Source organism: Aplidium turbinatum, chromosome 10 (genome assembly GCF_918807975.1).
Source record: "Aplidium turbinatum chromosome 10, kaAplTurb1.1, whole genome shotgun sequence".
NCBI classification, from domain to species: domain Eukaryota; kingdom Metazoa; phylum Chordata; class Ascidiacea; order Aplousobranchia; family Polyclinidae; genus Aplidium; species Aplidium turbinatum.
This window is the reverse complement of record NC_137481.1, coordinates 13,759,891-13,782,541: the sequence shown is the minus strand read 5'-3', so window position 1 is coordinate 13,782,541 and position 22,651 is coordinate 13,759,891. Positions and strand designations below refer to the sequence as shown.

Genomic DNA, 22,651 nt, shown 5'->3' with positions numbered 1-22,651 from the left:
AGAGCTTGCTTGCTCTATTCCTTCAATCTTATGCAAAAGGCTTGGCAACTCAAAAAGGGTCTCTGTTTGGTTTTGGTCCTGCTGCAAATGAGGACACAGGATCGCTGTTGAAAATTGGATCGGCAAGTGATGACTGATGATGTCCTACAGAAACTGGATAATCTGCCAGTCCACAACCTGGGTGAAGAACGTAGTGTCGGATTAGCAAACTACAAGACAAATATTTATGGTAAAAGAAATCTTGATACAGTCTCCAGAAGCGTAGTTCTCAATAAAAGCACGGATTTACATGAAAATATTCAGAAGATTGACAAAAAGAAATGGGAAAAACCAGTACAGAAATAAGACAGCAAAGAAATTAGACTGCAATGGAATGAAAAGATGAAAGCTTATGAAGAAAAAGGTTACTCTAAAAAAGAAGCTTTTAATATCAGAGCAGAGCAAAGTAAACTTGCTGATTTAGATTTCCTGAAAGCGCAAAATCCACCAGGGCCTTTTACCACTTCTGAGGAAGTGAGTGCTTACCTTCAAAGTGATGCTGTAACAGATCACATAAAGAACAAAAGACTTTGCACTGAAGTTCGCTATGCAAAGAAGACATGCCTCTCCCTAAAATCAAGTGCTTCAATATTCCGACTGAAACGAGACTATAAAAATTCCAGATTTGAAGACTATGCCAACAACCTTATCAGCTAGTTAGATAATTCACGTTCATGTGCAACTATAGCAATGTCAGACCTCCAAAGTGTGCTTTCTGCTATGCATTTGCTTACAGAGGCAAATTCAAGCTCCACATCAAATGAACAGGAATCTGATTTTGCAGCACTAGCCTATCAAGTTGGTGAGTTTATAGCTGCCATCTGGATTGAAGGAAGCTAATAACACTGGTACTTTGCTAACATTGTTGAAGTTGTGAATGATGATGCTGTACTACTTACATACTTCAAGAAGGTTGGCAACAGTAGAGATGGAGAAATATGGATTTCCCTGAAAATCCTGAACTTCTTGTTACTGTGTCATATGTCAGATCTGCCCGAATCAAATGCTGTGTTTCAAATGAAACAGTTCAACTATTGAATGAAGCTCTTAATGAAAAGATAAAAAAACACTAATTTGATATCTGGAACTACACAATACTTCCATAACATTGGACCTTTGAAACATAACTATTATTATTACTTATTTGCGACAGACAAAGCTGTCCATATCCAAAACAAAACAACAAAATAATACACAAACTGCAAATGCACAAACTATCATTTATAATTACATAGCATCCTGTTCTTATTATTTTATCAGTATATATACAGTATACATATAATACCGTACTGAATATATAGAATATGTCGCATTGGTAACTGACACGTACATATTATATTTATATTCCAAAAGAGCAAACATGGGCAAGAAAATTGAAAATGCTTTATAATGACTGGCTGTATGCCTATACAGTACGGTACTACAATTTTTACGACATTACCCAAAACATCTCTGATTTTAAACGTAATGACGACGTATAATCAATCAATTTTCTACAACTAGACAAGTAGACATGCATATGATTCATTTGAAAGTACTAATTCGAATCATAACGTTTTAAACAAAAAATTACTCCGATTTCAAACTTATTAAGGTAAAATTTTGAATTTCATACAATCGCGATAGGCCAAATACGCCGTTTTGGCCCAAAGTGGGCCTGTCCATACACCTGACACTTCTGAAACTGCTACATTCCTATCTTAACTTTTCAAAACGAAACTTTTGAGACTGGTCCCAGCCTTCTATGACAACCGGTTCAAATTTTAGGTATTAAATCCCATGTATTTTGACAATCGCTCATAAAACCCCCCGGTAGCGGGGAGTTCCCGGAGGGGCAATCCAAAATTTTTTTCATAATATGTTTTTTTACTCCCAGTGGCATAATTTTGGGGGGTACTCAGAGTTTGTACTCAAAATTCTTCTTTTAACATACCCCCCTACTTTGAGTTTCATCCATCAAGATAAGATCTTCTAACATTGGAAAGTAAGCGTAATTACCTGCTTCCAATCTGCGTTTCTAAACCGGCAACTTGGCTAAAAACGCTTTCAGTTTTTCAGCTGCATCAATTATTGTCACACCTGGTCCTTGAATGCCACGATTAACATTGTTAATATGACCGAAAATATCGGCTAAGTAGGCCATGCCGTATAGAAAACTTTTACTTTAGAACAATTTTGAGAGGGGACTTCTTTTTGCTTTCAAAAGAGTTGATATGATACCTCATGTTTTAGCTGCTGCAGTCGTTTTAAAACTTCTTTAGATAACCAACGTACCTCAGAATGATACAAGGCCTACTTTGTCATCTGACCCTACTTCTTGACAGAGCGCTTTAAAAGTACGGTGGTTTACAGCTCTGCTTTTGATGAAATTAACGACTTTCACGCAATTCGTCAGAATTTCTTTGAGAATCGCTGGTAAAGTTTTTACTGCTAAGGCGTACCTGTGCAAGAAGCAATGGGTAACAACCACGCGAGGAACTTCGTTTTTTACTAAAGCAGCAAATCCGGATTTGTTCTCGAGCATAGCTGGTGCTCAATCCATGCAAATAGAACAAAGTTTTTTTTTCCAAAATTCATCAAGGTAATCACGGACCCCCAAATGCTTTCTCACGGACCCCCAAGGGGTCCGCGAACCCCAGGTTGGGAACCACTGCTCTACAAGTATGCGAAACTGCCAGGATTAAGCTCTTCAAGAAGCTTTCCCAGTCCGAGGATAAAGATTAGGGTGGCTCTTAAAATTGAGTTTTTGAATTTTGCATGGGACACCCTTTCAAATGGTGAGGTTGTCAGAAAAAATAACTCTTGCAAATTTTTTTTAAATTTGAAGTTGATTTAGAGGTGGCCCTCCCCCCCTAAAGTTCTGTGCCCTCTCTCGAAATACCAAATCTGCGTATCTCGAAAACCACTTGAGCTAGAGATACGGTTTTTGTGTTAAAAGATGCAGAAAACATGGTTTTCTATCTGCTTTCTGAACATTGAATGCATCTATCTTGAGTAGAAAAGCAGTTATTTAGAAAAAACGCATTTGACCAAATCTTGATTTTACAACCTTTTTTGTGACCACGAAACCGTCTACAAAATTTCGTTTTTTTTTCTTAATTTTTGCACCTTAGAGGGAACACTGGTAACGATATTCATTTCAAAATGTAATTCTGGTCAGTACTGCAAGAAGCGATATTATCGACAATATTTTACATATTGCCTTGCGTATCGTGACAGGATGTCTGCGACCTACACATTGTACACAATCGGACAATTTCCCTGTCCTTGCAGGCAACCAACCAGCTGAGTTTTGTCGCGAAGAAGCCATCCTGTCTCTTTCTCGGCATTACGAACCCCAACCACTTGCTCCACTCAAGTCTCTACAAGTCTGTGAGCGAGCAATCGAGCATCCTCGCCAACTGAAATCGAGACACCCATTTGTATGTGACGCACACCTCCTGATGAAAACCGCTGAAAACCAATCCATCAGCGCGGCTACCTGGGAGGACAACAAATAGAGCTCAGAGAGGAAGAAGAACTCCTCAAGGCTCTAAAGTTTTATCTCCGACACCAGCCCCCATCCAACCAGAATGCATAATTTGCCAAGGAAGGCCTGGGTGTGGCACAACCGCCTGCGTGCTGGGCTACTGGAGTCAGACTATTCCGCTCAAACATGCACAAATTGGGGATGGCTCCATCCGCAATCTGTGAGTGTGGCATAGAGGAACAAACCACAGACCACACCATCTGTAACTGCGCCAAATGGTGTGCGTGGTCTGCTTGAACTGGATGACGAATCAATGCAATTGCTACTCGACACCTGCTCAAGCATCTAAACCACATCGGCACTGCCCAAGGGTGGTAAAAGATAGAGCCCCTTGACCCCTGGAGTAACAAAGAAGGTTTAAACAAAGAAGAATCGACAATATTGTTCTTGTTGGAATTTGGATTCAACAGTTTCCTGTGTTCAGTAACAACTTGCAAAAGAAACTGAAGTTGGTACTCATCTTCAGTTGAGAGTTTGTTAAAATCCGGGATTAGACTGAGAGCAACTCCTCTCTCTGCTCTGTCATTGACTACTGAAAGTCCCTTCGCCATGTGTAAAGCTTGAATAAATGCACCATCTTCAGTCCAATGAGCAGGATCCTTTGAAAGTCTAATTATTGCTTCATCTTCACCCAACAGCTGAAGCCATTTTGAATTAGAGGTGCAATACTGTTCTAGACCCTTATTGCTAAGAAACGCATCTACTTTGATGCTTCGTCTCCTTGGTGGACGTTCTGCTGTTTCATTTAACATGGTTGCCACCATTACCTTGTTACTTTCCACAGACAATCGAGAGTCAAACAAGGCTAGTTCAACCATTTCTTCAGACAGATACCATAAATGCAGACCAAGCTTTTGCATAAATCGCCTTCGCCTTCCAACAAGTGCAATGCATAGCACCTGAAGCTTGAAAGCAGATTCCACACTCAGGAGTTTCTTCAAGGAATATGACAAAAAACGGGCATTTTAGCTATTCATGAATGCATAAAAGTTTAGGAATACTTATTTCGTTTATTACTTTACCAGTTTTACAGGTTAGTTTATGAACTTTGTTTATTGAATAGCTTGGGCCACAATACTTGTTTAGCACTGTTTTGTGCTAGAATACCGAAAACAGGTTTTTTCTAAATAACTGCTTTTCTAATCAAGATAGACGCAATCACTGTTCAGAAAGCAGATAGGAAATCATGCTTTCTGCATCTTTTGACACAAAAACCGTATCTTTAGCTCAAACAGTTTTTGAGATATGCAGATTTGGTATTTGGGAGGAGGGCGCAAAACTTTAGGGGGGGAGGGCCACCTCTAAATCAATTTCAAAGTCAAAAATTTTTTTGCAGGAGTTATTTTTTCTGACAACCTCACCTTTTCAAAGGGTGTCCCACACAAAATTCAAATTTTTTTCATTTTTTGCCAAATAAGAGCCACCCTAATAAAGATTCAATCAATCAAAAAGCAAAAAGACAATAAACACAAATAATTCGCACAACAAGGATGGCAGCGAAAGACCAAAAGGTCACCAAAGTCAGCTGCCACCCAAACATTTAAACAAAAGACCCAAAATTAAGAACATTAACACATACGGTATATAATATATAGCACAATACCAGCACTTTAATTTGTAAAAATTAACAATGGAATTAACAATACATTAACAATGGAATAACACAGGGCAACATAAAAAAAAACAATATTGAAAGAACTGAAGTACAGTAGTGAGAATCTTATTCTAAGACAAACTATCGTAGGCTAGTGTCGCTATTGTTGCAAGCGGGTGCAACCTAGTTCGTACCCTGAACAGTTCGTACCCTGAAAAGATCGAGAGAAAAAATTAAAAAAAGCCGAAGTGGCTGATCGCAGTTCAATAGCACAAAGCCGAAGTCGCTGATCGGAGTTTCCGCAAACAACTCGAGGGTTAGCGGAAACTGCGAAAAAATATTTGCGGAAACTGCGATCAGCGAGGGTTAGGGTTAGAGAGCATAGATTACTTGATGGCTAGAGTTAGGTAAGCGGAAACTGCGGTTTGTGGAAACTACGGAAAAATGTTTGCAGAAACTGCAAGGGTTAGGGTTAGAGCATAGATTACTCTAAGGTTAGGGTAAGAGTTAGCGGAAACTATGGAAAAGTGTTTGCGAAAACTGCGATCAGCGAGGGTTAGGGTTAGAGCATAGACTAGTCTATGGTTAGGGTTAGCGGAAAGTGCAGAAAAATGTTTGCGAAAACTGCGATCAGCGAGGGTTAGCGTTAGGGTGAGTGTTACGGTTAGGGTTAGCGGAAAATTTTAATTTTTTACGCTAACCCTAAAATTTTCAGGGGGGAAATTTTAAAATGTTTGCGGAAACTGCGATCAGCGACTTCCGCTTTTTTTAATTTTTTTTCTCGATCTTTTCAGGGTACGAACTAGGTTGCATCCGTTGCAAGCCAGGTATGTGCAACCTTTTGCAGATACGGTAAAGCTCTAATGTTTCATCTTAGTGTTTGGAGTGCAGGGAGTTGTAGTGTTGTTTGATATTAGATTCTTTTAGACAAGAAATCTTGTTTTGGCTTTTCAGGCAAATTTTTTTTGTTTGTTGTATCCAGGCTTACACACGGTGGTTGAAGATTTAGATTAAGTAGACGGGAAGGCAAGGAAGCCAATCTTCGTGTCCACCTTCAGGCATGCCTTTAAGTGTCCTGCCAGAGACACAGCCGCATGCTCTTGAGCGGTGTCGAACCGGCGCCCTTTCGATTGCCGTTCCAGGGCTCTCACCACTCGGCTGGCTATGCAGCCGACTATGATGTAGGCTAATCATTTTGTTGGATGACGAAATACTTTACAAATCAGTTGTCATTAAACATCCGACCTTTATCAATAATTTTTCGCTTTCTACTCATCATAATTTGTATGTAGCAAAGAAGAATTGTAGTTAAAAACAATAGCTTTCATGTGCTGTAAAGAAGTCGAAATTTACACAGTCTGCAACCAACAAATTATATAAAAGAACTACTGGTAGCGAAAGATGTCACCAACTTAAGCTGAAATCAAATCCAAAAGTATGTATTTTGCACCAACTTTCTAACAAGTATCAACTACGGTACTGTACAATCCTACCTTCTAAGTTAGAGTTGAGTAGAGCTAAATTTATTCCGATTTTCAGAAGATGGACTGGATTTGTAGTTTTATTTTTTACCAAAGTCTTAGAGTGAAGTGAATTTGGAGTTAGGTTCAGCAACTTTTATTTTAGTTTAAATAGATAAGTATATACCACATATTCTAGTTCTGTTTACAAAAAGAAATAAAATCTGTCTCCACTATTTTTGACCAGGCAGTACGGTAATGCTTATAAAAAACAGTTACCGGTAAATGCTAGGCTACTAAAATTGAAAAAAAGATTTTTGCACCCCTGAGCCATTTCATGTTACACATAGTGTTATATTAACTCACAATTTAATTTTGAAGTGGAGTGGATTTGGAGTCTGAAATGATAAAGTTTTTTAGAGCTGGATTCGAATGGAGTTTAATTTTATGGAGTAGGAGTGGAGTTGGTGTCTCAAAACTCACACTTTCTCAGCACTGTTCAAAGTGCTAAACTCTTATTTGTGAAATTGCAAGGCAGCATTATTATATATATAGCTTTAGTGCAACATTACACAAAACACAAAAATTTACACTTGCTTTGAATCAAACCCTATCAAACAGTGCGCTCGCCGCTCAGCTATTCACAAAGTTTTTTTACAATTCATTGCTTATCTTCCTCAATCCGATTCTACCACCAAGGCTGGAGACAATGAGACATAATTTGTGATGTAAAGTACAGCTACCCAGGGTTGGAAGTCGTTAGTCAAAAAGCAATGACTATTTCACTATTCGATAGTGCCCAAAAAAGCAATGACTTTCTGCTATCAAAGCCCAAAAACAAGCAACCCGCAAACTCAAAAAAAGGTACCAAAACTCGAAAAAAACAAAACAATCCCAAACTTGCGGGAAAACCGCAAAGTTTGCAACACTGTTAACGGCTCTCACTGGCATGGTTTTTCTGAACTGTGTTGCCGAAAAATTTTCCTTAATCCTTTAAAGTTCGAAAACCGGAAGGGGACTAGGTCGGATAGTAATCCGAAAACCAAATCTCGCAAATTCGTTTTGACAACAAAGTAGGTAAACAACAAAAAATGATTCAGCAGTTCTCCTAATTATCGATTAGTGAAAAACGAATAAGGATTTTGTTGCTTGCATAAAAAAGCAGTGAACAACGCGCATTCGATATTTATTTTTAAAAGGAATGGGTATAAGCATTCGATATTCAGAAAGCAACGAATAACGCTATCGAATAGTGACAACTAGTCGTTACTTCCAACCCTGCAGCTACCGCAAAATGACTTCGGACCTTTCTAAATTTTCAAGAAAAACAAACATTTTGTATATAAATTATAATGAAACCTTTTAATAAAAACAATCGACATTTCTTAATATTTTGTCAGATATTGCATTATTAAAATCTTCACATTTTTTACAATCTTTGCATTGTTATTAGTAGTAATGCTTATTGTTAGTCGTATGATCTGATGTAAAACGCACAGCTACAAACCTGGTGTAAATTTTGCTGTATGCAAAAAGGTCTGAAGTCACTTTGCGGTAGCTGTATGTAGTAGGCAATACACTTTAAGCATTTAACCTTAGTACACACGGGTCGCTCATAACAAGACGCTGGCTGCAGTGCAGCTCGTCGGTTGCGCATGTTTGGTGTAAGCTACTGCCCTGGACTCCTCACTTTTTCCTGTATTTTTAGATTTGATTGGAATTTATGTAAATGCACAACAAATAAAGGCTTTGTAACAACAATTGTTTTACAATTTCTGATTTCTCATTGACTCAATAAAGTATGAACAACAGATAAGCTTCGTTAGAGTCATGGACAAGTGTTTTGGATGTCTTTACATCCTATTTAGAAAAAAATATAAGGAACCAAGGTAAGATTTTTTATAAAAATGCCATTCATTTGAATGCATCGCTTGTGTACTTATTAGGCATATCCTATTTGTATTAGCATAATTACATTTATTGATAATATTAAGTAATTGCAGGTCTTTCTTAGCCATGTGTTGTTGATTGTGGGTCACCCCCCTTACGTTGACAGTACTGTGATTAAGAAAGCTGTTGGGGCTACAAAGGATAAGAACGCAGCTTGCCATCGAAAATAGTTGTGGAAATAACCTGTGCTAGTAAAGAGGCCACTATTGACTTCATGATCAAGCTTATTAATGCCTGAATCTGGGAGAGACAAATAACAAGTGGCTGTCAACGTTTTCTATATCATCAGTCTTCGAAATTAGCCTCGGCAATCGGTGATTGCCGACGCAGATGCATGAATGGCGCATTAGCGTCGGCAATAAAAATGCCGAGGTCATACGAGCACTTGTAAGGACCACAAGATTACAAAAAAAACTACTTTTCTAGACTACATTAGACTAGGATGTTGATTCAACCTTACTGTTGCTGGATGTTTTATTTGGGTTACTTCCTACTTCGCCAGCGCTTACACACGTGCCCAGTTGGAAGAATTGAATCTTTTATGGAAATATCACCCTATTTGCTTTGATTCAACGCCAGTAAACGTCAAATTATTGTAAGCATCTACTCCTGGGTCCACGTCTTTTAGGCGCTGACAGATAGGCGCTGGTCTAATAGGCGCGCACACTGTGGCGTCTGGATATTTAGGTGCGGAGCACTGTGGCGCCCGGTCATTTAGGTGCTATTCCTAGTAAAGTCTGTAGATTGTATCAGCTTGGCAGGTAGGGGCGTAGGGCAATGCTTTTCACACAAAATATTATATTGAACAGGAAACAAATTTGTTTTGTTAATGCGTGTGCGTTGTTGGTCATGGCTTCAATGAGTGAAGTTGCTGAGTAATGCTGAGTGGCAGCGCTGAGTAATAGTGTATTCAGGTAGGCTATTTTTCAACATAAATGCTTTTCTTGACTAGGTCAATAGTAAACCAGTGCTTGTTTCTTAAGTGACTTTCAAAATGTTTAAAAGCGCACAACTTTGATTAATTAATGCTATAGTGTGTACAAACTTGAGATGTCCAAAGCGGTTAAGCTATAGCCTGAAAAACTGTAGCCTACATTAAAAACTATTAGATAGATTTTCCTATTAGTTTACATGTAATGTTTTAGTTTACATGTAATAAAATTTTAACCACCCGCTTCAATATAGGCCACGGTATGATATTTTTTTTACTGATGTTTAGTGTAGTTATTATTTGACTCTTTCGCAACCACCGAGGTCAAGACGTTTAATCTAAATAGTACCAGACATTTTTCACACAAATCTGTTGTATTTACTCCGTAAAAACATCTCATGTGATCGACATAGACGCACAATCTTGACATCAAATGAAAGCATACATCTTCAGCTATCTTAAGATGCAAAGCTTTGCAATAAAATTTAAAACATTCAATGTACAACTAGCAACTTTCCACACGGTATTTTTTCTAATTTCTAAAAAAATTAAAAATTGGCAGAAAAGTGTAGCCTACTTCATTATAATCCTTACTACCCAAGCATGATACAATAATATGATAATATATGTAGTTTAATCGAATGCCAAAATAATTCTGCACATGAGAAAAATTTTATCTGCCATCATTTACATTTTTTTTGCTTGAAATAGGCTACCTTTCAACCTTGGACGTAGGGATACTTCCTTGGTCATCATGGCAAAAATCCCAAGGCGTGTGTATACGTCCGTGGTCGCGAAAGAGTTAACTAAAAATGAACTCAATAATGTTTGGAAGCTTGAATGAATTATTGATAAAGCTTTCACCAACGCAAACCTGGACTAACAACAAATAAAACAGTAATAAATCAATAAAACAACAATATATTTTTCTGTTCAATATAACATTTTGTGTGAAAAGCATTGCCGGTTTAAGCAGCTTCACTCACGGAAGCCAGGATATAATTTTCTGGCAAGCTGATACAATCTACAGACTTTACTAGGAATAGCACCTAAATGACCGGGCGCCACAGTGCTCCGCACCTAAATATCCAGACGCCACAGTGTGCGCGCCTATTAGACCAGCGCCTAACTGTCAGCGCCTAAAAGACTTGCTCCCCTACTCCTTAACGCGCCTCGCCTCTCTTCTAGCTGTATCAGAAATTAATATAAAACAAACGTAAATTTCTTAGTGGGTATTGTTGTTACGCAATATATATAATCCGCTGGGTAAATAAAATCGATTTGTGTAGACTCGAACGTTGAATCAACCCAAAATTAACTTAGTTCCCCCCCCTCCCGTGAGTTATTTAGCGTGAACACTGAACAGCGTGTGTATCGCGTTGCTCGCTTTATCGCTATTTTTAGTATTATAACATCACAAAAAATCAAACAAATGCGGTCGTGATAGACTACTCTAGTATATTTTTCACTTCTCGTTTTGCATGTTTTGGTACAAATTTTTCGTAATAAACGTTCACAGCAATTGCCGAAGCAATTTCAAGTTTTGCCGTTTGGCCTCGGCAACGTTTTTGCCGAAGTAAAAATATGCTAATTTCGAAGACTGTATCTTTCATCAGCTGCTAAAAAATGAAATGGGCAATGGAAGTCATTGAATATGCGATTGAGCCAATTAGTTATTAGACCACAGAAAACAAACTATGTTATCTTCCATTTTAGCAATGCCTTCACTAAATAACAGTACTATATGTCTTTTATTGTATTCACCGATATGGTATTTAAAAGTTAAATGTTATATTTATCAGGTTGCAATATTTGATCAATTACAAGGATGAAGAAGACCAGCAACGTGGAATAGAGTTTGACTGTTTGATGCTAGAGGATTCTGACTTACCAAATTATGGAACTGATGTTGTGTGAGTTGTTATCTTTAAATTAACACTTTTTATTCTCTTTTCATCTACAAACTTGATGCAGCTATCTGAATTGCAGTGCAATCCATAGCAAAGAATGTTGTGCACACTAAAAATGATGATTCAAATTAAATACGGTACATTGATTAAACTGATACTTAATAGTACATGTATAAGAATACTTGGTTTATAGCAAACTGAAATAAAGTAAAGTATTTCAGTATTGACCAATTGGTATATAGCTTTTGCAATAACAAAACTATAACTTTTGGCATTTCAAAGGTTTTTCAGTATTATATATATTAGAGTTAGTTTAGTGCAATCACTGGGAACAAAGGATGTAAAACCGTGCACTAACTAACTATTCACATGTTACACTTTATTTATTTCAAAGTTTACGTTTAGATGTATATACAAGCCTTAAAGCAACCGGCGGCCATCGCGGCCATGGCCGCTAAGTAGTGCTTAAATTACCGCCGGTGCTACCTCCTCAGTCGGCCAAGTTTGGCCGCCGGTTTCTTCTAGTCAATTATTTAATTTCGCATTAGAATGATCGTGGATTAAATGTCGAAAATATGTAGTATCAAAGAGTGACGCAGAATTAGGTCAGCGCCTCATAATCCATTATTGTATTGCGCGGGAACATTTGCTATTGTAGGCCTATATATTGTAAATGGAATACATCCAGCTGCGATCACCAGCACTGTAAGTCTTGTTTGCAATTCCCGACGTTTATTTTAACAAAGTGTTAATCCGAAGTGATAATTTACATAGGCTGGCAATGTTGTTGTTTTTATATCGATTCAATGTTGTCTGACATTGAATCGTTGTTAAAAAGGAGTACTAGGTTAGTTGAAATCGGAGGGGAAAACACGTGTCTTCATAGTTGAGAAATGTTCCGGCTGTGGGTTAGTGACTTCACACCTTCAATGGTGACATCATAACTGTTTTTTTGTTTTTTTCGGTCATTAATCGGTCATTGACCGATTTTTTAACAAAATTTCCGAAAAAATGCAGTCAATTCGGTCAAAATGTCCGAAAAAATATATAGTCAATTCGGTGCAATAAAAGATAGCTGCGGCCGGGTGTTGCAAGGTTGAGTTTCGCTGATGAACGTTGAAGAAACGTTTGTCTGTTCTAACTTTTCTCAGATAAAACACGACAACGTTTCTCAACGAAACTTAATGTTGTAGCTAGTCAGGAAGTGCAAATTTTGGTTTGTATCAGCTATATATACTTGAAAGGACTATTTTCATCAGAAAAAAATGACCGAAATAAATAAAAAATAACCGAAATTTTTCAAGTCATTTCAGAGAAATGACCGAAAAGACTCAGCAAAAAAAAACCTGCATCATAACGGAATAAATGGTCAGGTTTTATGAAAGGCGGTTTAATACAGTTAAAACAATCTTCTGAGCTGCGAGTAGTTGCAACAATGTAGTGTCGTCAGATGGTCCTGCAATACCGGATTACAATCCCGATGAAGCAGTTATTGCGTGGTACAACGATTCTATAGCAGGACGTCGCCCAGACTTCAACAACGCTAAGTGATCATTGTAACACTGTTGCAAGTTTAATTCTATTTACTTGTCCTATCATTTTATATTTTGGCCTCCAAGCGCGCAGATTTGTCCGCCGAGAAGGAGCTCTCGGTAGGCCACGGTGGCTGCCGGAAAAAAACACGAGTTTTAAGGCCTGGTGTAGTTATCATGATTGTCATGTGCAGTGCGCCAGGAAAGAAAGGCATTGTTTAAAAAGTAACATGTTAAAACATTGTTTTTATAGAAAAATCAATCAAGAAGGCCAGAATTTAGAACAACACTGTGATAAGATTATTGAAAGACAAAAAAAGATTGATGAACCAATTAGTCAAGAGGTACATGAATTTTTGATTGTCTAGCCGTCAATAGCAATAGTATATATATAATTATGTTTATTTCCTAGTGTGTTTAAGCAAAAATAAGAAAAAATGTATGGCTGAATTTTTTATCTGTAAAATTTGTTTTTGTCTTTTTGATTATTATGCTAAAACTGGTATATATATTTTTAATTTATGAGGTCGTTCTTTTTGCAGCTTAGTGCAGTTATATAAGTTAGAATTAAATCAATAAAATTTTGGTTACGGTACCTGTCTTTTTGTTATCATAGAAGTTATTTGGAGAAGATTTATTTCAAGTTGATAAAAAACCACACAGTGAAGCTCGAAAAGAGACGACTACTTTTTCTGAAAGAACACTTTTATTAAAAGTAAGTAAGAACTGTCTCTGAATATGAGATTAACTTTTTTGTGTCATGCAAAGCAGCAGAGACAACTTTAAGGAGAATTCACTAATGACTATTATTACTACTAGCTTTTCCATCCAGTTTTTTATCAACCTTGTATATACACAGGGTGAACAGAAAATTCTTGGACTTTTTTTCATTTCATGTTTAAACATATTGAATGTCACTTATATATATGCCTTTTTATCATCATATCATCATTAAGTTTCTTCCTCTGATCGAATGTTGGAGGCAATGAAGCACCAAGTTTTTCTGTTACTGAGATTTTTCTTTAGCAGTTTTCTAACAAATCCTGACCAGTCTTTAATATCATTAGTCCAAATTCTTGATGGTCTGCCCCATATTTCGTTTTCCATTCATTTTTCCTTCAAGTAGTTGTCTTTGAATAGAATTATTGCAAATCATACGGCCAAAATACTTGCTAAAAGACTTGCTCCTTTACTTCAGTTTTAATTGTTTATATTATAGAATTTCCATGTTGGTTTGCATTCGAAGTAGTACATCTTTATTTGTGATTTTATCTTTCCATGAAATTTTAAGCATTCTTTCATAAACCCACGTTTCAAATGCCTCTAGTCGTTTTACCATTTGTGATTACAATGTCCATGTTTCTGCGTTGTAAAGTGACCTAGCTCAGATATAGCATTTCATAGGTCGTTTTTCAGTGTTGATGTTAATTTTGCGTGTTGTTAATGTCTTTTTCATTTTGACAAAGTTGTTTCTTGCTGTTTTTATTTGTCTCGATATCTCTTTATCGCATCTGCCATTTTCATGTATTGTGTGTCCCAGATAGGTAAAGTACAAGTTTTTGACTTGTTCGACCAGTATTCCGTCAATTGCAATATTTAAACTCGATGCATTTTCTTTTCTTGTTATAATCACCGTTTTCGTCTTTTTTGTGTAGAATTTCGTGTTATAGGCTATTTCTTTCCAATGTTGTTTACTTCTAAAAAAATTTGCAGAGCTTCTGCTGATTCAGCCAACAAGACATGCATGCCTTTTATTATGCTAAATATCTTGCTAAACTCTCTAAAATTTAGGTCTAATAGTAAGGTCTAAAATGAGCCAAAGAGAATCCATCATTCAGCTCCATCGCGCAAGGAAAACAAACTATGAGATCATTAAGCTCTTAAAAGTTGCCAAATCTACTGTTTACCATGTTGTGAATAGATTTAAGAAACTTGGTATATACACGTGAAGATCGTCCTAGGAGTGGAAGACCTCGCATTGCTCGAACAAAGAAAGTAGTTAAGGCTGTCCGAGGAAGGGGGCGAGAAACTCAAACAGATCCACCCGTCAAATGGCCAAAGACATGAGTGTGAGCAACACTTCAATGAAAACCATTGTGGAAAATAATCTTCAGTTGTCTCCTTACAAGATGCGAGATGAGAAAACGACAGTTCCTTACATCTCTCCAAAAACAAAAAATATTGGAAAGGGATTCTGGTTCCAGCCCTTGAAGAGATGAAAAAACACTACAAAGATCAGCCGTTTACGTACTAACAAGATGGGGCACCATTCCACACCTCAAGAAAGACTCAGGGCTGGTGCTCACGTAAACTTTCAAGGTTTTGGAGCAAGGAAATATGACCTCCCTCATTGCCTGATTTGCATCCCATGGACTTTTGTGTGTGGTCGTTATTGAAGGCAAAGGCCTGTTTCGTTGCTCAAGTGTGGATGCTCTGAAGCAATCACTCCTGCGGGAATGAGCCAAAATACCCAGGGATGAGCTACGTGCCTCGGCCGAAAACTTCCGACAAAGAATTGAGAGAGTTATCCAAGAGAAGAGCGGCGACATTGAAAATAAATAACGAAATTTATTCCTAGTATTGTAAACTCTCACTGTGATACCTTTTTGATGAAATTTAATGTACTTTCTATTAAGAAATCGTTTATAACTTGGTCCAAGGACTTTCGTTAACCTTGTACATGCTCAAAATATATAGTACCGTATTTTCGCCAAAATCTGACACATTGAATGTAGTATTGAACGGAAAATTCGACGAAGTTTTATTCATACCATGAATAAAGCTGTAGAAATCTTTTAAACTGGCTTTTAAATTTTGTTGCAAATTCATTTTCTGGTACTTTTGCCAACAGGATCATTCAGACAACAATACCACAAGGTCTCCAAGTCCACACAACTTAACCCTGTGAGTTGCTACTTATTCATGAGTTCAATGACAAACACTGAAGAACAGCTGTTTATTAAGTCCAGACTTATTTAGTGGGTTAAAAACCAAGGTTTCTTTTTATGCAACTTGCGTGCACGTAATTGAATATGGCTGACTAGTGGCTATATGATGGTTAAAAGTTGCTTTGTTTATTAACACTGTATCTATTGTTGGGATGCCAAAACGGATAAGGCCTCTGCTTTTCAATTTCGTAAACCTGGGACGACAGTCGACACCTTTAGTGGTAGTAGTCCAGTTTTAATCCGGTGATGTCCCCGTTACCGAGGATGGCCGAATTCACCTCTACGTGGCGCAATCGCCTTCACACCCTGCCTCCACATCGATCTGTCTAACGCGTCCTCTCTTGTCAAGCTCACCTTGCTGCTTTCCTCCTCAACTTGCCTTATTGCGAGTTAAAACCCATATTGTATAATAAATTGAGTGAGTGAAGTTGGTGAAGGAAAAGTGACCAAGAGGAAGGAATACCTTGCTCTCGCGCCGAAATCTTAGTACTGTATATATAATAAAAACTTTATCTTCTCATTTCCCGAAGTTCAGTAATTGAACATGGGATCTTTACCTTACCTACTGTCACTGTGTACACAATAAGAAATAACCGTGTGTTTTGACCGGAATGGCCCGTTTCGGTGAGTCCGATTCGGTGAGTCCGATTCGATGAGTTCGATCCCTTAACGGGGGATTTTTTCAATTTTTTTTTTTAAATTATCGGGTACCGTAGCCTAATTATCATTGCCGTTTTAGGGTTAGGAGTTTGGGGTTAAGGTTAGGGGTTAGAGGTTATGAACTCACCGAATCGGACTCACCGAATAGTAGCAGACCCGTTTTGACAACGTATTCCTTGACATGAAGGTGAACAGGAAGATTATTAGCTTCCTTGACTCTTCTAATCCAACTGATGAAGGCCTGCGTATCGCGATTGTTTTCATTAACTCTGTTGACTACGTGTTTGTTATTTTTATTTTGTGTTTGTTGTTGATGATGATGATATTTGTTTTCTAATAATAGAGAAGAAGTGGAAGATGATTTTGAAAACTTTTTGGAAGAAGTTCGTTCCCGCTCTATCGCCTTCCGTCGCCAGTATGGCAGCAAACCAGGCAAGTATAATAGCAATCCAAAACTGAAGCCGCAATGTTGTTTTTGCGGGGTTTTCCTGCTAACTGTGCATGCCACGCAGAGGATATATATAACTTTTTGATGAGGTTATCAAAAATACTGCTCACATTTCTGACCTGTTTAGAATTGTGTTTTCAGTCAAACAACCAATTGCGACCGGTATTGTCAAAGACTTTATGTTTTACTATCAGGCTCGGTATCGTTGCCAACTGCGCAGAAATTAATTCCATCCCATGTGATTATTGTTTTAAGTAGCCTACATGCATTTGACTGTTTCCAAAAAGAAAATATTGCCATTTATATGTAGTCAAAAATTTAAATTTGTATTGTGTGTAAACTGTAAAAACATAAATAAATCGAGCGTAATTATATACCTTTGCAAAATCAATGTTTTTTTCGGCTTTGATTCACTAAAATTGGTCGAATTGTAAATTGGATTTTTAAAATTCCCAGCTATATTTGCTACAAATGTTGTTAAGGCTGAGGACAAACAACGCCAATTAACTGATTATTCAGGCAACACATCTCCACATGACTCTGTTGCTTTCTTAAATCGTGGAGGTGATGGCCAGTCTAGTGAAGAAGATTTTATTGCGATCGAAAACTCAACAACTTCAAACCGCAAAGGGAAAGAACGAATCGAGTGGGACGATTATACGTCTGGTGAGTAACTAGGCGGTTGAAATGTGGCATGTATTGATACCGTGTGTGTCTTCTTGAGGCCAGTGCCGTGAGTTTGTTTGGTGATGTAATTCCAGGCGGTACCTTTTGAATCCGCAGTTTATAAAAAAACAAGGAAACACAATTTAGAGCTGCAACGAAACTGGTGCAAGTCGGAGTAAATGATCGAGACCTGCAGCTACAGCAGCTGTTCTGATCTAGCAGTTAGGGGCACCTTGGACGAATGGGAAATTTTAATACAACTTTCCGAATTTAAAAAAATGCATTATCACAAAAGATACAGATATTTTCAATCACTGTATTTTTATGAGAACTTTTTCAAATAAACCATATACTGTAATTCGAAGCCAAAGGAGGCAGCATCTCAGTGACACTCAAGGTTTCAAATGCATGTTTACATTGTTTACGCCTGATGGTACGAGGCGTTGATATACTGTGTTGTTACTCAGCAATAAAACTGTTGTGGTTGTTGACTAAGTCTTCACCACAGAGACGTGTATCTGTAGCACAAGAATCACAATTTATCGCGTGCAGAAGTGTTTGGAATTTTTACATTATTGTGCGCATGCTAAAACTAATGTGGGATACTGTGGTAATTTTTAACCAAGGCTTGATCGATGATCTTCCAAAAAACCTAAAAGACAAAATTCCACTGGAGAAACGTTTGGAACCTATTGGAGTGGGATACAGCAAAGACACACCAAGAAATAGCAGGTAATCATGTGTAAGCAACAATATGCAACGTCTTTCGAGTAACAAGAAGTGTGCAGTAACGAGTAACCATGTTTTTCTCTTGGTTTACTCAAATACTCTGACCTTTCCTATCGGCAGCATATCTTTCAATTGTAAAAGTAAGTATTGGCTTTTTAGCCTTTGACAGACTCAAGTAATTTTTTAAAAGAGCTTGAGATAAAGCTGATTTTGGTGTTGGTTTGTTTTCGTGTCTTCAAATACCCTGAGGTTTTTCCGACAAACAGTTTGACAAGCCAAAATCGAGCTTTTGTAACTATCTCCTTTTCTCTCTGTGCTGAAACTTTGCCTCTATGAACAAGTCTGTGGAGGAAGGTTTAAACTTGTTTATCAACGTGGTAATTAACTAAGATACCAGTGCATTGTCCGCGTTCCACAATTTGACTTTGAGTAGCGCCGATTCACTAAATATTGATATTGTCGACGTTTCTTTTGATACATCTAATCGTATTTTTAAATGTCGTAAGCTGCTTCTTGCTTGGTGATGACGCACGCTCGTCGATTACAAGGGGGTAGGCAATCTCACCGTTTTGTTTTCTAAAAAGTAAACCCATTTCATAGAACTGATCCAATTTCCTAAATTTATAAACAAATCGATTGAAAAACATGGTAACTTTTGAATATTTTGAGCTTCTATATTTTTCTGGACCTCGGCAGGGTTGATCTCTAAGCGGTTTAAACCTGGTTTTAACCGGTCAAAACTAGGTTTAAACCGGTCAAAACTGGTCAAAACCCTGACCTGACTGGTCAAAACCCTGTAATGAGTTGCTTGATCGTGTTCGCCAGAAAATCACTGAAAATGTGAGGGAGATGGTAGAAGGTGAGGTAGGAGGGAGAAGGTGAGGGAGAAAGAAAAGATGAAATTGACTGGTGAATGAAGCATTTGAATATACTGGAGAGACTTGTTAACTCCAATTGTTCAATTGAGGTGTTCTACATAAAGTAGATAGGCATAAGGCACCACAACTTGTTCCTTTTCCGATAATCCTTTCTTGGCTTGACGTGTACTTTGCTTCAAAGAATGAATTATAAACTATCCTGTCTTTAATTTTTAAAGCATCTTAGAATATGCATTCGCATTGTTTTATTTTAACTGGATAAAATTTGATGGCAAATGTTTTTCATAAAAAAAAAATTGTTGGAATAAATTCTTGTACTTCAGTTGGCTGTGCAAATTGTTCATCGTTCTACCAAGCATTTTTTGGTTCATCAGAAACTTATTTTTAGAATTTGCATTTTCTCAGTAATTAAAATAACCAACTGATTGAAATATCAAAAACAAACAGAGAAGTTGAATATTTTTTTGTTCCAAATCCAGCATTTAGGTTATGTTGATCAAAACAAAATATAGTTGAACATCATTACTAATAACATGGAGGGTAATACTTTTAATTCAATTGAAAAGCAACTTGATTTATACACAAAAGGGGTTTTGACCAGCAATAAGTGGTCAAAACTGCCCGGTTTAAACCAGGTTTTTACCGGGCGGTTTAAACCGCCCCGGTTTAAACCGATCAACCCTGGACCTCGGGCACCAAACATATTGTCATTTGTAGTTGTGTTTTTTTTAATTCTTTTTATCAAATTTTACTTTTTTACAGCACCCCAAGCTCAAGTCGCGGCGCAGGTGCGTTGACCTGCCACAGAGACATTGATCGAATGCTCAGTATAACGGACGATGAAGAAGATATGGGTGACTTCGTACACGCTTGACTTTGCTGATAGAACATTAAAGTGTTGAACATCGAGTTTCTTTGTTCTGCCTTCAATCATACGTCTTGAAATACTTTCGCAGTTTTTCATTTAGAGTTTCTGAAAACGATTTTATTGAATATTTTAACGATGCGTTTTATACATTTGTAAAGCACTTCCAAAAGTTTTTTTTTGCGATTCAGAATGTTTTGAAAAGACTGAGGGCTATAGAGTATAGATTGCTGATCGCGTCAAAGTGCAAGAATTAGGCTACTTTGATTTATGTGTTGGGACATTGTTTGTCAGAATGGGGTTCAGTTGTTGATGTCTTTTGAGTTACAATTCAAAAGTATACCGTTTTTTATAAGCTTTAAAAATGACTGACTGTTTCTTGTTCGGACACCCTCTGTCATCGTTGAATTTCATTAAATGATGTTTTTGCAGTACAAGGCTGGGTTATGGCTGTAAATGTTAAAAATGAGATTTATTTTGTTACAATCTTGGTTGTAAATGTGCGGTATATTTTCATAATGTATGATTGCTAACTTTAGGATGAAACATAGCCTATTAAACGTTTGAATTCCCTGTTGGTTTACCATGATGTGCTCATTATAAAATGATGTGTAAAACTAACGACATGCTGCTATGTAAATTAGTGAAGTAGAAATGTTATTCCACAAAAGAAACGCTATGGCATGGTTTCGAATGCAACGATATCAGGATCCACAGAAATAATTCACTTGCTTAGCCATACGATTCGTAGCCGCACGTGACGTTTCTGAACTGTTTGTGTTCATCCACTGTAAACTTTCATTTCCGTTAAAAACGTTTCCTAGTCCAGAATCAGAGCTTAACCGTCTCGTCACTAGCCTCAGTGTAGCCCAAGTGCAATGTATTTCTGAGGATCTGTGGCAAGTTCTATATTGATTCACTTTTGAGCGCCGAAAAGCAAAAAACAGTAATGGGGAATTTGGGAGTCTTGGGTCCTCACTGCCTGTCCTCCTGCAACTGCCTATCACTCTTCTTTCTAGTGAATGTGTGACTCACTAAGTGATTTCTGACTATTCTTGAAATTTGTAGCACACAAAGTTTGCATCTTTACCATGTTACTTTGACTGCATTGTTGTGGAGTGATATTTTCATTGTTTATTTTCACTTTTTGAACAGTGTTACTTTGCATGTCTTTGTATTTACTTTTTTATTACGGTATATTCATTGCATCATCTCCATAGGTTGTGTTCGATTTTCAGTTTCAGAGAGTTTACATTATTTGTTCCTGTTTGTTGCTCATAGATTTCTTTGTTCAACGTGGTCGTTTCTGAATTCAGTTTTTCTGATGTACACGGTTGCACATCCACTAAGCAACATGAACCTGTCAGAAGTTAAGTAGCCTAACTTATTAATTTTTAAGTCAGAGCTTAATGATAAACTTAATGTTGATGGAGCACTGGAACAGTGTTTTTGTTTTCACCAAGACAAGAGGAATCATCACACATGAGGTCCGTAATGTATTTAATGCTTTGGATACGATTATAGGCTGCACGTTTTCTACGGAATTCTTCAAAAGCTGCTTTTGTGCAATGGTATTTACTTTTGTATTGATTAAATGACAGAAAAGAGCATCATAGTATTGAAAAGGAGTTTGTAGAAAGATTACACTTAAGTTCCCGACCAAGTAGGCTACTGTAGTTACAATCAGGCACATATTTTCAACCGGCTTGCATTTAAGTAACGGTCAAGACCAGTGGTTCTTCACCTTTTTCAGCAAGGGGCCCAAATTCAAAACTTAAATTTTGTAAAGGGTCGCAACAAAAGAAATGCAATTTAATGTGAAACTTGATGTTGGCTTTGACCTGTAATGAGTTTCTCAAAACGAGAGGTAATATTGAAAGATGCAGTAGTCAAAAGCTGGTTGAAATGGTTGTTCGTCAATTAGTTGTGATATTTGGATTTAATTCCAACCATTTTGCTGAAAAGTGCTTCACACATGTAAGTTATCTTGTACCGAATACAGAGGGATTTTCAGTTCATTAGCTATCAATTAAGGATACTTTTCCTCTGGGACTCGACTCCAAAAGTAGATTAAATGATAACATTTGAATGCCTGTTTCAGCTATACATCTGACTGCAAATCTTGCAGTTCTGCTGAAAATCATTGGGAAGCGGTGGTTGTGTTTATTGCAACTGGTGTTGCAAATATTTTCATCGGGGGCAAGAAAGAATTAATACCGTTAATGCGACTTTCAAATTCATCAATTATGTCGTTAATAAGCCTTGTGTACTTTAGAATGATTCGTTGACTTGTTGCTCTGGCTTAATCACCAAACGGCAGTGAACATGAGCACGTCTCCAGAGTCAGCATGAATATCTGCCCAACATTACTCAAACTTGCGATGATTAAGCCCATTTGCTCGAATCCAGTTAACTGTACTGAACTGAACTGTTGATATTACGATTCCCATCACATTATACATCTTCAGTGACTTAACAATGATATTTTCTTGGTGTAAAATACAGTGGACTT

At 37.4% G+C, this 22,651-nt stretch overlaps 1 protein-coding gene across 1 annotated transcript; it reads left to right on the top strand.

Annotated features, from left to right (window-relative positions):
• Window positions 1-6,469: 6,469 nt before the first annotated feature.
• LOC145778565 (uncharacterized) lies at window positions 6,470-21,738 on the top strand. The gene is made up of 10 exons (XM_082590076.1): window positions 6,470-6,597; window positions 8,331-8,511; window positions 11,306-11,416; window positions 13,199-13,289; window positions 13,562-13,660; window positions 15,797-15,849; window positions 16,897-16,985; window positions 17,521-17,667; window positions 18,294-18,399; window positions 20,037-21,738. The coding sequence occupies exons 2-10, from the start codon at window positions 8,453-8,455 to the stop codon at window positions 20,146-20,148; spliced, it is 867 nt and encodes a 288-aa protein (XP_082446202.1). The 5' UTR covers window positions 6,470-6,597; window positions 8,331-8,452; the 3' UTR covers window positions 20,149-21,738.
• The last annotated feature ends 913 nt before the right edge of the window (window positions 21,739-22,651 follow it).

Bases quoted from the DNA above. Each gene is read 5' to 3' on its own strand.
- LOC145778565 (XM_082590076.1), top strand. From the start codon at position 8,453: ATGGACAAGTGTTTTGGATGTCTTTACATCCTATTTAGAAAAAAATAT. The intron at 11,417-13,198 runs GTGAGTTGTTAT...TTGTTTTTATAG, and splicing joins AATTATGGAACTGATGTTGT to AAAAATCAATCAAGAAGGCC. The intron at 17,668-18,293 runs GTGAGTAACTAG...TTTTTAACCAAG, and splicing joins GTGGGACGATTATACGTCTG to GCTTGATCGATGATCTTCCA.